The sequence below is a fragment of the Dromiciops gliroides genome, chromosome 1 (genome assembly GCF_019393635.1).
Source record: "Dromiciops gliroides isolate mDroGli1 chromosome 1, mDroGli1.pri, whole genome shotgun sequence".
NCBI classification, from domain to species: Eukaryota; Metazoa; Chordata; class Mammalia; order Microbiotheria; family Microbiotheriidae; genus Dromiciops; species Dromiciops gliroides.
In genome coordinates, this window is record NC_057861.1 from 535,129,579 (window position 1) to 535,143,163 (window position 13,585).

Sequence of the window (13,585 nt, forward strand, 5' to 3'; positions counted from 1 at the left end):
CGAATGCCTCATGTTTTGCTTAGCATCTGAACTCGGGGCATTACGTTCATTGTCAAATTTCACTCTTCTTCTATTCCCATGATACTGAAAGAAGTCATGCTTCCTTTCTTCTCCCCAAATGTCACTCAATCACTTCTCTCTAAAGTCCTGCTTTGATTGCTGCTTACCTTCATTTAATAATGATTAATGTGCATCATCTGGGCCGCTGGCCTCAGATTCCTCTGGAGGAGAGAATGAGGTTGGTGAATTTACACAGCCCTCCCTCACTTAAATCCGATTCACTTGCAAGTCATTCCTTGATGTCAAGGTTCTCTTCAAAAACGAAGGACAAACAAACAGTCATCGTGGCCTTTGCCCCTATTGATAAACAAATATTAGCTAGCTGACAGGTAGGTGCTAGTCATCCTTGAGTTCACATCCAGTCCTTTTATTGCCTTTTATTTTTGCCAGTAACCAAAAGTTTCAGTTAAACAAACATTAATTAAGCATATACTGTATGTAATAATTAGTTAACAAATGTTTTAAGCACCTAACTCTGGACCAGGCACTATAATAAACACTGGGGCTACAAAGATAAAATTTAAATAGTTCCTGCCTTCCAAGAGCTACTGTCTACTAGGGGAGACAGTATCTAGAAATGTAAGTATACATAAAACAAATACAACTTGAATAGGGGGAGGGGTGTCACTAAGGTGGTTCTTGAGCAGAGATTTTGTATGTGTGTTGTTATTTGTCCTTTATTCTTTTTTTGGGGGGGGTTGGTGAGGCAATTGGGGTTAAGTGATTTGCCCAGGGTCATACAGCTAGTAAGTGTCAAGTGTCTGAGGCTGGATTTGAACTCAGGTCCTCCTGACTCCAGGGCTGGTGCTCTATCCACTGCACCTCCTAGCTGCCCCCCTTATTTTTTTTTTTTTTGGTGAGGCAATTGGGGTTAAGTGACTTGCCTAAGGTCACACAGCTGGTAAGTGTTAAGTGTCTGAGGCCGGATTTGAACTCAGGTCCTCCTGAATCCAGGGCTGGTGCTCTATCCACTGCACCACCTAGCTGCCCCCCTTATTCTTCTTTTTTTTTTTTTTGGTGATGCAATTGGGGTTAAGTGACTTGCCCAGGGTCATACAGCTAGTGTCAAGTGTCTGAGGCTGGATTTGAACTCAGGTCCTCCTGACTCCAGAGCTGGTGCTCTATCCACTGCGCCACCTAGCTGCCCCCCCCTTATTCTTTTTTTTAAAAAGTTATACATGTATAGTCATGCAAAACATTTCCACATTAGTCAGGTTGTGAAAGAAAATAGACAAAAAACTTTAGAAAAAGGAACTAAAAAAATTATGCTTCAATTATATTCATACACCACCAGTTCTTTCTCTGGAAATGGATTGTATTTTTCATAAGTCCTTCTGAATTGTCTTGGATGACTGCATTGCTGAAAAATAACTAAGTCGTTCACAGCAGATCATCTTACAATACTGCTGTTATTTTGTATCCAGTTCATTTCACTTTGCATCAGCTCATGTAAATCTTTCCAGGTTTTTCTGATAGTGTCCTTTGAGCAAGGAAACAAGAGATACTTCGAGGCACAGGTGATGAGGGATTTTATTCTGGGAATGTGGGATAGTCGGTGCAAAGCACAGAGTTGGAAGATGGCATATCATCCATTAGGAAGAGCAAGAAGGCCAATTTGACTGGACGACCGAGTTCGATAAGAGAGTGCTGTATGATTAGGTTGAAAAAGATACGTCTGGGCCAGATTATAAAAGGCTTTAAAAGCCAAACACCAGAACTTATATTGAATCCTAGAAGCAATAGCGGGTCATTAGAGTTTAGTGAGTAGAAAATTGACACGGTTGGACTTACACTATAGGAAAATCATTTTGGTGGCTCCATGGGGAATAGTTTGGAGAAGAAAGGAACTTAAGGCAGGAGATTATTGCACTTGTCCATGTGAGGGAGATGAGGCACTGAATAGGATCATGGCCCTGTGATGAGAGAAGGGAGAACAAGAGATATTCTGGAGGTAGAATTGATATAACTTAACAACTAATTAGATATGGATCAGTGAGGGAGAGGGAACAATTGAGGATGACTCTGAAGTTACAAACCAGAGTGGCTGGTAGTGTCCAACAGAAATGAGGAAATGAGAAGGGTGGGCATATTTAGTGGGAAAAATTATTTGTTCTTGTTTTGGATTGGTTGAGTTTGAGATGCAGATAGATGGGATACACATGTGGAGCTATCCAACAAGGAGTTGATGATGTGAGATTAGAGTTCATGTGGTAGAATAAGGCTGGATTTAGAGATTTGGGAGTCATCTGCTTAGAAGGGATACAGCATAAGAAAGAGAAGAGAAAAGGGACCAGGTCAGAGCCTTGGAATAAGCTTAGTGGGAGATGGATATTGACCCAACAAAAGAGTCTGAGAAGGGAGGAAAAAAAAGATTTACTAAGGGCCTATGCTGTGCTAATACAAATATTATTTCATTTGCTCCTCACAATGACACTAGGAAGGAGGTACTACTATTAGCCTCATTTTACACTTGAGAAATCTAAGTGTAAGGGGCTAAAATTCTAGCTTTACTATCTAAAATCTAATGAGTGGTCGCCAATAAATTATAAGCTTTGGCAAGAGTATTTAAATGTTTAAGTATTTATTAAAGAGCATTAGGATCAGAGAGAAAGGTAAAAATCTATTTCTAAGAGACCCTATCATCTGACCCACCATGTTGAGGTTAAGAACCAAAAAGAGAGAGAACCCCTTCACTCACTTAGGCTTCCTACTTTGTGTCCTCCTCCCAGAAATGGGAGGCTCCTCAAGTTGATTGACTGATAGCCTTAATAGTACCCACGAGCAAAAGTCATTTCCTGATGCTAAGGACCTTGACTGCATGGCTTGCCCTCAGAGGCCTTCTCCTCATGGCAGAGCTTTTCTACAGTAAATCTCCAGCAGGTGGTGTCATTCCAATCGTTACATAAGGCAGACAGAAGTTAAGTGACTTTTTCTCCAGGGTCACACATCTAGTGAGTATCTGAGGCTGGATTTGAACCCAGGTCTTCCTGACTCTATGCCCAACACTCCATCTATTGTAACACCTTCTCCATGGGGCCCTTCCTTATAGTTTATACTCTTTCTCATCAAATTATCCTGCACTTACTTCTCTATGTATATGATGCATTCTTTCTCATAGAATGTAAGTCCTTTGAAGAAACGTAGGAAGAAAACCAAGAAGGAGCAGTTAGTCTCTCTCATTTTACAGGTGAGGAAACAGAGGCACAGGAAAATGAAAATGATTCACCCAAGGTTGCCCAGGATTCAAATGGAGGTCTCTAACTCTGCCAGACCCAGGACCTAGGATTGATTTCTCTCTCTCTCTCTCTCTCTTTCTCTCTCTCTCTCTCTCTCTCTCTCTCTCTCTCTCTCTTCCTCTCTCTCTCTCTTCCTTTTTTTTGTGGGGCAATGAGGGTTAAGTGACTTGTCCAGGGTCACATAACTAGTAAGTGTCAAGTGTCTAAGGCTGGATTTGAACTCAGGTCCTCCTGAATCCAGGGCTGGTACTTTATCCACAGCACCACCTAGCTGCCCTTCTCTCTCTCTCTCTCTCTCTCTCTCTCTCTCTCTCTCTCTCTCTCTCTCTCTCTCTCTCCCTCCCTCCCTCCCTCCCTCCCTCCCTCCCTCTCCACCCCCCCCCCTTCACTACATTGGCTCATGAAATCAGAAAGTGGCATAGAGGTCAAGGAATGTGAAGACTTATAAATGGCCCTTGGATTTAGTGGTTCAAAAGAGGGGATGGTTAACAGAGTATGGTTATGGAGACATTGGACTCAAAAGTGTAGGTGAAAAAAAAAAAAGAAGAATAAAAGAAAAAAAACCCCAAAAAAAGTGTAGGTGAAGGAATACATTTAGCTAAGATTAGAAGGAAGAAAGTAAAAAGATGGATGAGGACGTTGGAAGATTTAGAATAGTGAAGAAAAGTCATATCATAGATCTAGAGTTAGAAGAAAACTCAGGGTCTAAACCTGTCATTTTACAGACGAAGAAACTGAGGCCTGTGGTGGTCAGATACATTGTAAACATTAGAGGTGGTGTTTGAACCCTGATCCTCTGACCCCAGAGCCAGTTTTTGGTGTTTTGCTTTGTTTTGAGACTGGGGTCTTATGATCTCATAGATTGAAAGACCAGTGACTATTTTTTTTTTTTTGGTGAGGCAATTGGGGTTAAGTGACTTGCCAAGGGTCACACAGCTAGTAAGTATCAAGTGTCTGAGGCCGGATTTGAACTCAGGTCCTTCTGAATCCAGGGCCAGTGCTCTATCCACTGTGCCACGTAGCTGCCCCACTAGTGACTATTAACAGTCCCAAACCCAATTCTGACTGGCATGGAAGATTTTATCTGTTCCCTTTGTCTGACCTGGGCTGGTTCACATCTCCCTACAGGCTCTCCATTTCTGCCATGAAGGCTCACCATATTGGTACCAGATTCAGTAGTGTTGTTGTTCATGTTGTTTTTTTCAGGCATGTCCAACTCCTTGTGACCCCATTTTCTTAGCAAAGAGTGGTTTGCCATTTCCTTCTCCAGCTCATTTTACAGATGAGGAACTGAGAAAACAGGGTTAAGTGACCTGCCCAGAGTCACACAGCTAGAAAGTGTCTGAGGCTGGATTTGAACTCAGGAAGATGAGTCTTCCTGACTCCAGGCCTGGCACTCGATCCCCTGTGCCACCTGGCCATCCTTGCTAGACTTAGTACAGACTACCAATTGTCTTTAGTCCTCTTGCAGCTCAGAACTCCTAAACTTAAGTATCTACTAGCCTCAATCTCTTTAGCAGCAAGAACTACAGGCATGTGCCACCCTGCCCAGCCCAGCACTCCTTCTGTGGAACCACGCTGCCAACTTCTCATATCAGATAGCCTCTTGCTCTATAAAGCCTGAGATGAGTTCATCTGCTAAAACGGAAGAAGTGGGAAAAGTGGGGTTGAGGGCTTTACAGGATAGAGCTTGTATCAAGACAAAGTTATTGTTGTTATACAAACCTGAGTTTGTGGCCTTTTTATATACCTGGATGTGTTTTTCAATAATACCCTAGTGCAGTTGTATCAAACTCAATAGAAAAAGGGGCTACTTGATACCTCTGCCCTAGTAGGGTTTTTTTGGGGGGGATAGGAGGGACAGAAAATTAAGCTTTGTTAATTGAAATAAAATGGGTTTTTGGGGGGTTTTTTGTTGCTTTTTTTTTTAAAGAATACCCTGTTGTTGTATTCAGTTCTTCATGACCTCATTTTGGGCTTTCTTTCTTTCTTTCGTGGGGCAATGAGGGTTAAGTGACTTGCCCAGGGTCACACAGCTGGTAAGTGTCAAGTGTCTGAGGCTGGATTTGAACTCAGGTCCTCCTGAATCCAGGGCTAGTGCTTTATCCACTGTGTCACCTAGCTGCCCCCATTTATGGTTTTCTTAACAAAGATACTGGAGTAGTTTGCCATTTCCTTCTCCAGCTCATTTTATTGATGAAGAAACTGAAGCAAACAGGGTTAAGTGATTTGCCAAGGGTCACACAGCTAGTGTCTATGGACAAATTTGAACTCAGGTCTTCCTGACTCCAGGCCCAGAGCTCTATTTCCCTCTGCCAATTAACTGCCCAAGAATATCTTGGTGAAGTACAATGGTTCATCCAGTCCAGAGAGGGACCAAGGGGAGGAGGCATGGAGTTGTTTGCCGTCTACTACTATATCTTTTTTTCTGGTAGGATGCCCAGTGGAATGACATTGACTACATGGAAGGATCTCGGGATTTCACAGTTGACCCAGAGCATTTTGGCACACTCCCCCAGCTAGTGATGGACCTTCACAAGCATGGGCAATACTACGTTGTAATTCTGGTAAGGTGACTTTTGACCTTGTATGGAGGCTTAGGACTGCTTCTTCTTTGGGGAGCTCAGGGGGCCTCAGTCAGAAGAGGTCAGGCTGTGAGAAAAATAGCAGAATGCCATTGTCACGAGGGGAAGAAACATGTTCACATCTCCTCTTGGATGAATCCCAAATCAGTTCCCTAACCATGAACTGGAAGAGATCATAGTATCATAGACTCACAGCTAGATGGCCTTGGAAGAGTAAGTCATTAATAATTTGTTCCCAGTTTTTTTTTTGTTCCATGAACTCTTCATTAAAAAAAAATTATTATGAAATCTGAGGGTGATTTATTCTATTACTCATAATCTTTTAGACTTATTCATTAAGTGCTTATGATAACTACAATGACAACTTTTGCCTTCAAAGGCTCCAAATTATTATTTATATCATATAATTATAGAAAAGAAAATTTCATTCCACCTTTAATTAGCATAACTTATAAAATTATAAAACTCTAATTATAAAATATAGATATTTTATGTGGGACATTTTGTAAGAATGGAAGTAATCAAGTAAGACCTTATAATGCTTACTATTACCTGTAAGCATTGTATTAATTGTATTTACTTTATAAATTTTGTTGAATATAAATAACATTTTAATGGAATAAGTTACAACTTACAAACTTGTAAACTTAGTTTTGATGTTGGACTTTTTTATTTGTTTTTTTGTTTTGTTTTGTTTTGTTTTAGTGAGGCAATTGGGGTTAAGTGACTTGCCAAGGGTCACGCAACTAGTAAGTGTTAAGTGTCTGAGGCCAGATTTGAACTCAGGTACTCCTGACTCCAGGGCCAGTGCTCTATCCACTGTGACACCTAGCTGCCCCTGGACTTTTTTATTTGAACAAATATTTATAGTGCTTGGCTGAAAACCAGGGAGACACAATCTTAAATCTGGGTCCACACTGAGTTTATTTATTTTGATTTAAAACTAAAATAAGGTGAAAATGCTTGCTCATGCAAATGTGTTGTAGATGGCAGGAGAACTGTGCAAACTCTTACTGAGAGATAGAAATTGATTTTTTTAAATTGTAGCCACCTAAAAAACTGATAAAAGTGAACAGCTAGTTATGAAACGAAATATTTATTTTTCCTCTAGCTAATGACAAGTGCTATGTTAAATGTACCTACAGTTCAATTGCATAAATTGTTTCATTTTTAAACAATGTTTATAAATTAGCCTTTGTAAGGAAAGACTCTCTTCAGACCTGACTTTCATCTTTTCTACCACTGGCAAACCAGCTACACTCTCACAGAAACTCTACTGAATGACTGATCAGTACTGACAGCCAGTTTATTTGAAAATTCATCAGATAGAGGACTAGTAAAATAGTGGAAAATAAATTAAAATTGAAAAAACGGCTTTAATATAGCAATGAAAGGCTTTGTTTCTGCAGATTGTTTGCTATGATCCATGCTATTTTCAAAATGGCTTGTAATGTGTGTGTCCAGTGATCATGATTTTGAAATAGTCTGAGTTTTTCTTCAAGAATACAAATTTTCATAATGTATATAGGTCATGTGTTTACACAACCAATGAGGTGATTATAGGGTAACAGTAGGGCATGAGGGAGCTGCTTCGGTGAAGTGCGTAGAATATAAAGAAGGGTGTGTACAAGCACTCAAATGTTAAAGCCTTGTGATAGTTTGGAAACAATTTGATGACAGGTTGAGAAACTGCAAGGACTTGTTGCCCTTAGTCAGAAGTGATCAGTGTTAGAATGTGATGTAACCATTGTATGAACATCAAAATAATTATGCACATGATAAGAATCATTTCAAGTCACTGCAGAAACAAACCTATGTTTCAAACATGCTCGTTTGTTGGCACAGGGGAAAAATATATTTGTAACAAAATTGGGCAATTATTTACTGCTTAAGGCACAATGAAAGAATTTTTAGCACAAACGTCTTAGACCATTGTCATGAATCCATAAGAAACCACTAAATGGGAACCGTTATGCTACTTGATGCGTTGACTAAAGAGATCTCAGAGACCATTTCATCCAACATTCTCATTTTACAGATGAGGAAAATTGAGGTCCAGGGAGGATAAGTGATTTATCCAAGGCCACGCAGGTAGCGTCATAGTCATGATTGATAATCAGATCTCCTGACTCCAGAATCAGTTCTCTTTCTGTTGTACTATGATACCTCCAAATAGCAACGGTGGCTGTCTTAATATCACGTGGAAATTGTGAAGGGAAGCTTTAGCTGACCTTCAGAGAACTCAGTCACCCACAAGTAGAAATAATTACCCTCCCCTCCACTTTCATGACACAAATATAAGTAGCATCATTCTTGGCTTCATGGGATCATGGACTCGAGACTTTGCCACTAATTAGCTGTGTGATCTTGGGGAAAATTCACTTAACTTCTCTGTAAGAGGACACAGCACAGATGTGTCAAAGGTCTTTTCTATCTCTTAAATTCTATGGTTCTTTTCAAGCCTTTGCTTGTCTAATTTGAAATTCTTCAATTATAAATAAATAAAATACCTTTAAGATAGAACCACTCCTTGGCTTTGAATCTCTGGGATGTAACCAGCTACTTTTTGTGGGTTTGCTTAAGGGAAGTACAGCACATTCCTTGCTTTTCCTTTTCTTGTGATTGTCTACCCTCAAAGCTCCACCCTTCAGGCTAGCTTGGATGGTTTAGGGATTTCCCCATCATGCTAATTTCCAAAATGAAAACACTCAATATTCTTCTTACACAATTGGAGTTCCAGCCAAGCTTTAAATGGCTCATGTAACAGGAAGCAAACACCAAACAAGGAACCAAGAGCTGGTCAAGCAGTCTGCTCTCATGACCCCAGGTTAACTGGATTCATGGGCTGGAAACTCATAGCTGATTTAAAATAAGCCTTCTAGATCAGAATTATCTTCTTTTTCAATCCTTTTGGGCAACTAGGGACCTTTCCAATTGTTCCACAGTACCACCCTCTACCATGAGCCTCCTGGGAGGGAGTGCTTAAACATAAAGATATCCTCATAGACACTTAAGTAATTACATTCTTCTTTTTTAAAATAAGTTTTTATTGGTAACTTTTATTTTTCCCCTGACTCCATACCTCTTCTCAGAGAGCCATACCTTTTAAAAAAGAATTTAAAAAAAAGAAAAAAAAGAGTAACGAGAATAAAAAAAAGCCACAAGACCAAGTAGTACATTGAAAAAAATAAAGAGGGGCAGCTAGGTGGCGCAGTGGATAGGGCACCAGCCCTGGAATCAGGAGAACCTGAGTTCAAATCCGGCCTCAGACACTTAACACTTACTAGCTGTGTGACCCTGGGCAAGTCACTTAACCCCCATTGCCTCACTAAAAAAAAAAAAAAAAGATATCATATGCAGTGTTCCCCACTGTAATTCATTCTTCTTCTAAATCTGGGGAGCCATGTTCCCTTCATGATAAGGAGTTAGCCAGTGAACTCATTCTATAACTTCCAGGCTGATTATAATATTCCTCTTTAGGACCAAGATTTCTGCCAGATGTTGCTCCATATTGTAACTGCTGTTTCCCAAATGTCTTTTCAGGACCCTGCTATCAGCAGCACTCAAGCTGCTGGCACTTACCCACCTTACGACGAAGGTTTGAAGAAAGGGATCTTCATTAACAACACCCATGGGCAGCCGTTGATTGGAGAGGTGAGAAGAAAAGCCACATTTGATAGGTGCAGAACACTAATAACACTCAAGAGATGGGCTAGCCCCAGACTGATGGGAAACATCAGGAGCATGATTAGGGAAATAAGTGGTTCCATGGGATTACTCCATAGTCCTTTGCTTTAGATCCAGAGGGAGGGCATGAAGTAGTCACTCTCTATCATCTCTCTCATGGTTATGTAGAGTCCTGGCATGTGGCTCCAGGGGAAGGGAAGGGCTCGGAGACCTTAAAAAGACTCCAGAAATTGGCCAAAGGGTTAGGGGCTAAAACCTGGCTGCCTTAGATAGCAGGATTTCACTGTTAACTTTGACTAGTTTGGCATCATTTCCCCCAAAATAATAGTAATTCATTTAGTGTCCATCCTTCTTCCCCTTTCTGCTTCTGGGGTTCTAAGTTTGATGGAATAAGATTTCCTGAAGGTACCCAACGCTCCCCAGGACCAAAAGACTAAGCCCTAGCACAAGGATTCTTCATCTTTTTTGTGTCATAGAACCCTTGGGCAGTCTGATGAAGTCTGTGGACCCCTTCTCAGAAGAAAGTTTTTTAAATGAATAAACTAACACATACAGGATTGCAAAGGGAACTGGTTATATTGAAATACAGTTATCAAAGTATTTTTTTAAAAAAACAATCTCACATATTCCATTTTTAAGTACCACTGCCCTACAGAAAGAAGGGAAGTGGGTTAAAGGGTAGAGGCCTTTGGGTGTTTGCAAGAAGATGCTTACTCTTGGTTTCCTGGGCTATGTGGTAGGTGTGGCCTGGCCTTACTGTGTTCCCTGACTTCTCCAACCCAGAGACGCATCAGTGGTGGCTAGAGAATCTGAATGTATTCCACGCAAGAGTTCCCTTTGATGGACTCTGGATTGTAAGTTTCTTCCCTCTGTAGGGGCTCAAAGACTCATAGGGCAGGGATTCTGACCTTTTCCCTACATAGACCCTGGTAGGCTATTAATGTTTCATCATTGTTAAATAATAGTGCTTCTGCCAGAGGAAGGGCACAGTTCAAATAATTTGGAAGATTTAGACTGTTCCTATCGGCCTTTGCTTGTCTAACTTGAAATCCTTCATCTAAAAAGAAATGAAGGGGCAGCTAGATGGCGCAGTGGATAAAGCACTGGCCTTGGATTCAGGAGGACCTGAGTTCAAATCCAGCCTCAGACACTTAACACTTAACTAGCTGTGTGACCCTGGGCAAGTCACTTAACCCTCATTGCCCTGCAAAAAAAAAAAAAATAGAAATGAATAAAATCTCCTAGTGATAGCCACTCATTGACTTTGAATCTATCTCTAGGATGTTTTTACAGCTTGAAACCTCCTATCTTTTTATACCTTTATATCTTTATACCTTCTTGGCTGCAAGCATCTCTATGTCCCTCACAGAGCATCTTACCCCAGAGAAGCCTTAAGAGGTCAGAGTCAAAGGAGGGTACTAGAGAATCTCTTGGAGAGGGAAACTAGCTATGGAACTTAAGCTGAGTTGCAGAACTAACATGGGGGCTGAGCTCCGAGGATAGTGTAAGATACCATCCCATTTGGGCTTTGCTACCAGAGTTTTCTGACTAACACCATCTGGTGATGAAAGTGAATGTTAAAGTCCTGTCTAGGTAGGCTGAAGTACCCTTTCCCATGGGTCCATGATGCCTTTCTCTGTGTCTAGGACATGAATGAACCATCTAACTTCAGGGATGGTTCAGTGGATGGTTGTACCTCAGGAGAACTGGATAATCCACCCTACAAACCTGGTAAGGGTGGGAGGGGAGGGGTTTCTCCATCATGAACTTACACTCACACAACCCAGTTCCTCTTCCCTCCCTCAGACCCTTTCCAGTGCAATGTCCTTGGGTTGGTGAGAAGTCTCTTTGCTTGTGAACAATTTTTATTTTTCTGTTTCTTTGGCAGCGGTGCTGGGAGGATCTTTAGTTTCTAAGACAATCTGTGCCTCTGCAAAGCAAAATCTCTCCTCCCACTATAACCTTCATAACCTGTATGGGCTGATGGAGGCCAAAGCTACTGCCAGGTGAGACTATAGAATGATGTTTTTTTTTTATTATTATTTTTTTTAGTGAGGCAATTGGGGTTAAGTGACTTGCCCAGGGTCACACAGCTAGTAAGTGTTAAGTGTCTGAGGTCGGATTTGAACTCAGGTCCTCCTGACTCCAGGGCCGGTGCTCTATCCACTGCGCCACCTAGCCGATGATGTTTTGATGATGGGATAGGCAAATATAGCTGTTGGCCCTGGGGTGTCCAACTGATTGAAATCTGTTCTTCCACATCATTCATAGTAAGTAATAGTAAGTAATATAAACTAGAAACAAGTATCCTGGAGGTAGAGAGAGTAGTGGAAACTTGGGGGTTTTGGTAGTTCTCATCTAGGTTTCTTTTTTTGAGGGGGATGTTATAGCTGCCGTTGGAGACTGGGAAGCACTATTACGTCCCTCTTTTAATGATCTCGCATCTCCGTCTTCCTCAGCATCAATAAGCCCTTTGTTGGCACTGAGGTGTGGGCCCTAAAGAGGAAACTATAGGTGGTCTCTGCCCTCCACGAAAAATTTCTAAGTTGGAAAGATTCTTAGAGACCATCTAGTATTTTAATCTTTTACCGTTTCATGTAACCCTTAATGAAGAATCATTTATTAAGTATTTGCTATTTGCCAGGTACTATGCTATACAAAATCGAGATAGCCTTTCCCCCCAAAGAGCTTAGAATCTAACAAGAGAGGCAACACAGAGGAGGATAGTGCCTCTTAAAATGAGATAATATGGGGGGCGGCTAGGTGGCGCAGTGGATAAAGCACTGGCCTTGGAGTCAGGAGGACCTGAGTTCAAATCCAGCCTCAGACACTTGACACTTACTAGCTGTGTGACCTTGGGCAAGTCACTTAACCCTCATTGCCCCACTAAAAATTAAAAAAAATTTAAAAAAAAATGAGATAATATGTGCAAAGTGCTTTACTCACCTTAAAGCACCACACAAATACTAGCTATTATTATTAGGGAAGGGTGTTTTGGTCTAGGAAATCTCAGATTGGGGGTGAAACAATAAGAATGCCAACTGAAATCCTCTTTCCAGAAGCAATGGTGGTGGTGATTTTGTTGTAGTTCTTTTTTTTTTTTTTTTTGCTGGGCAGTGAGGGTTAAGTGACTTGCCCAGGGTCACACAGCTAGTTAAGTGTCAAGTGTCTGAGGCCGGATTTGAACTCAGGTCCTTTTGAATCCAGGGCCAGTGCTTTATCCACTGCGCCACCTAGTTGCCCCCTTGTTGTAGTTCTTTAAGAAGAGGTAGCAAGGGGGGCAGCTAGGTGGCACAGTGGATAGAGTACCAGCCCTGGAGTCAGGAGGACCTGAATTCAAATCTGGCCTCAGACACTTGACACTAGCTGTGTGACCCTGGGCAAGTCACTCAACCCCAATTGCCTCACCAAAAAAAAAAAGAAAAAAGAAAAGAAAAAAGAAGAGGTAGCAAGAGGGGGGGAAAGGGTAGAAGGTGACTGGAATGAACAAGCAAGGTCCAATGGAGTTCAGAGCTGAGTGGATTAGCTGCCCCAGGGCTTGCCCTCTGGGGATCTGGTTTGGAAAGTAAGAGAGAGTATCAGTAGGATAGGAAAGGTGTCTTGAGTGCTAATGGCCCTTGGGATCTTAGGGATCACTGAATCCAACCCCTTCATTTAACAGATGAGGAAACTGAGAGGTTAAGTGACTTGCCCAGGGTCACACAGCTAGTAAGTGTCAAGTGTCTGAGGCCAGATTTGAACTCAGGTACTCCTGAATCCAAGGTTGGTGCTTTATCCACTGCACCACCTAGCTGCCTCCACTAATGGATTTTTAATAACAGTGATCCTATAACATTATCCTTGTTCTCACCTTCTCTGTAAGTGGCATCCCAAGGCCACTTATAGTGGAGACTAGAGTTATGCTGCCTCCTAACCATGGTTCCCATGTGCTCTCCTAGCCAGTGGTATTGCCATATGTTGTGGAATATCTCTGTTCCAGAGACACTATTCCACCTTCTACCTAGTCTCCCTCATATG

At 41.5% G+C, this 13,585-nt stretch overlaps 1 protein-coding gene across 3 annotated transcripts in view; it reads left to right on the forward strand.

Moving 5' to 3' along the window:
* Positions 1-13,585, forward strand: part of LOC122734404 (lysosomal alpha-glucosidase-like) — a 74,460-nt gene that overhangs the window by 47,992 nt on the left and 12,883 nt on the right. For 2 of the 3 annotated variants that reach the window (XR_006354061.1, XM_043975217.1), the window contains exons 9-14: positions 3,179-3,247; positions 5,732-5,863; positions 9,425-9,535; positions 10,309-10,422; positions 11,215-11,299; positions 11,457-11,574. Coding sequence is in view for 2 of the 3 variants with exons in the window: in XM_043975217.1 (XP_043831152.1) it covers positions 3,179-3,247; positions 5,732-5,863; positions 9,425-9,535; positions 10,309-10,422; positions 11,215-11,299; positions 11,457-11,574 (629 nt within the window). In the remaining variant the exon portion in view is untranslated. The remainder of the gene's footprint in view (positions 1-3,178; positions 3,248-5,731; positions 5,864-9,424; positions 9,536-10,308; positions 10,423-11,214; positions 11,300-11,456; positions 11,575-13,585) is intronic. The other variant, XM_043975226.1, reaches the window with a different exon arrangement.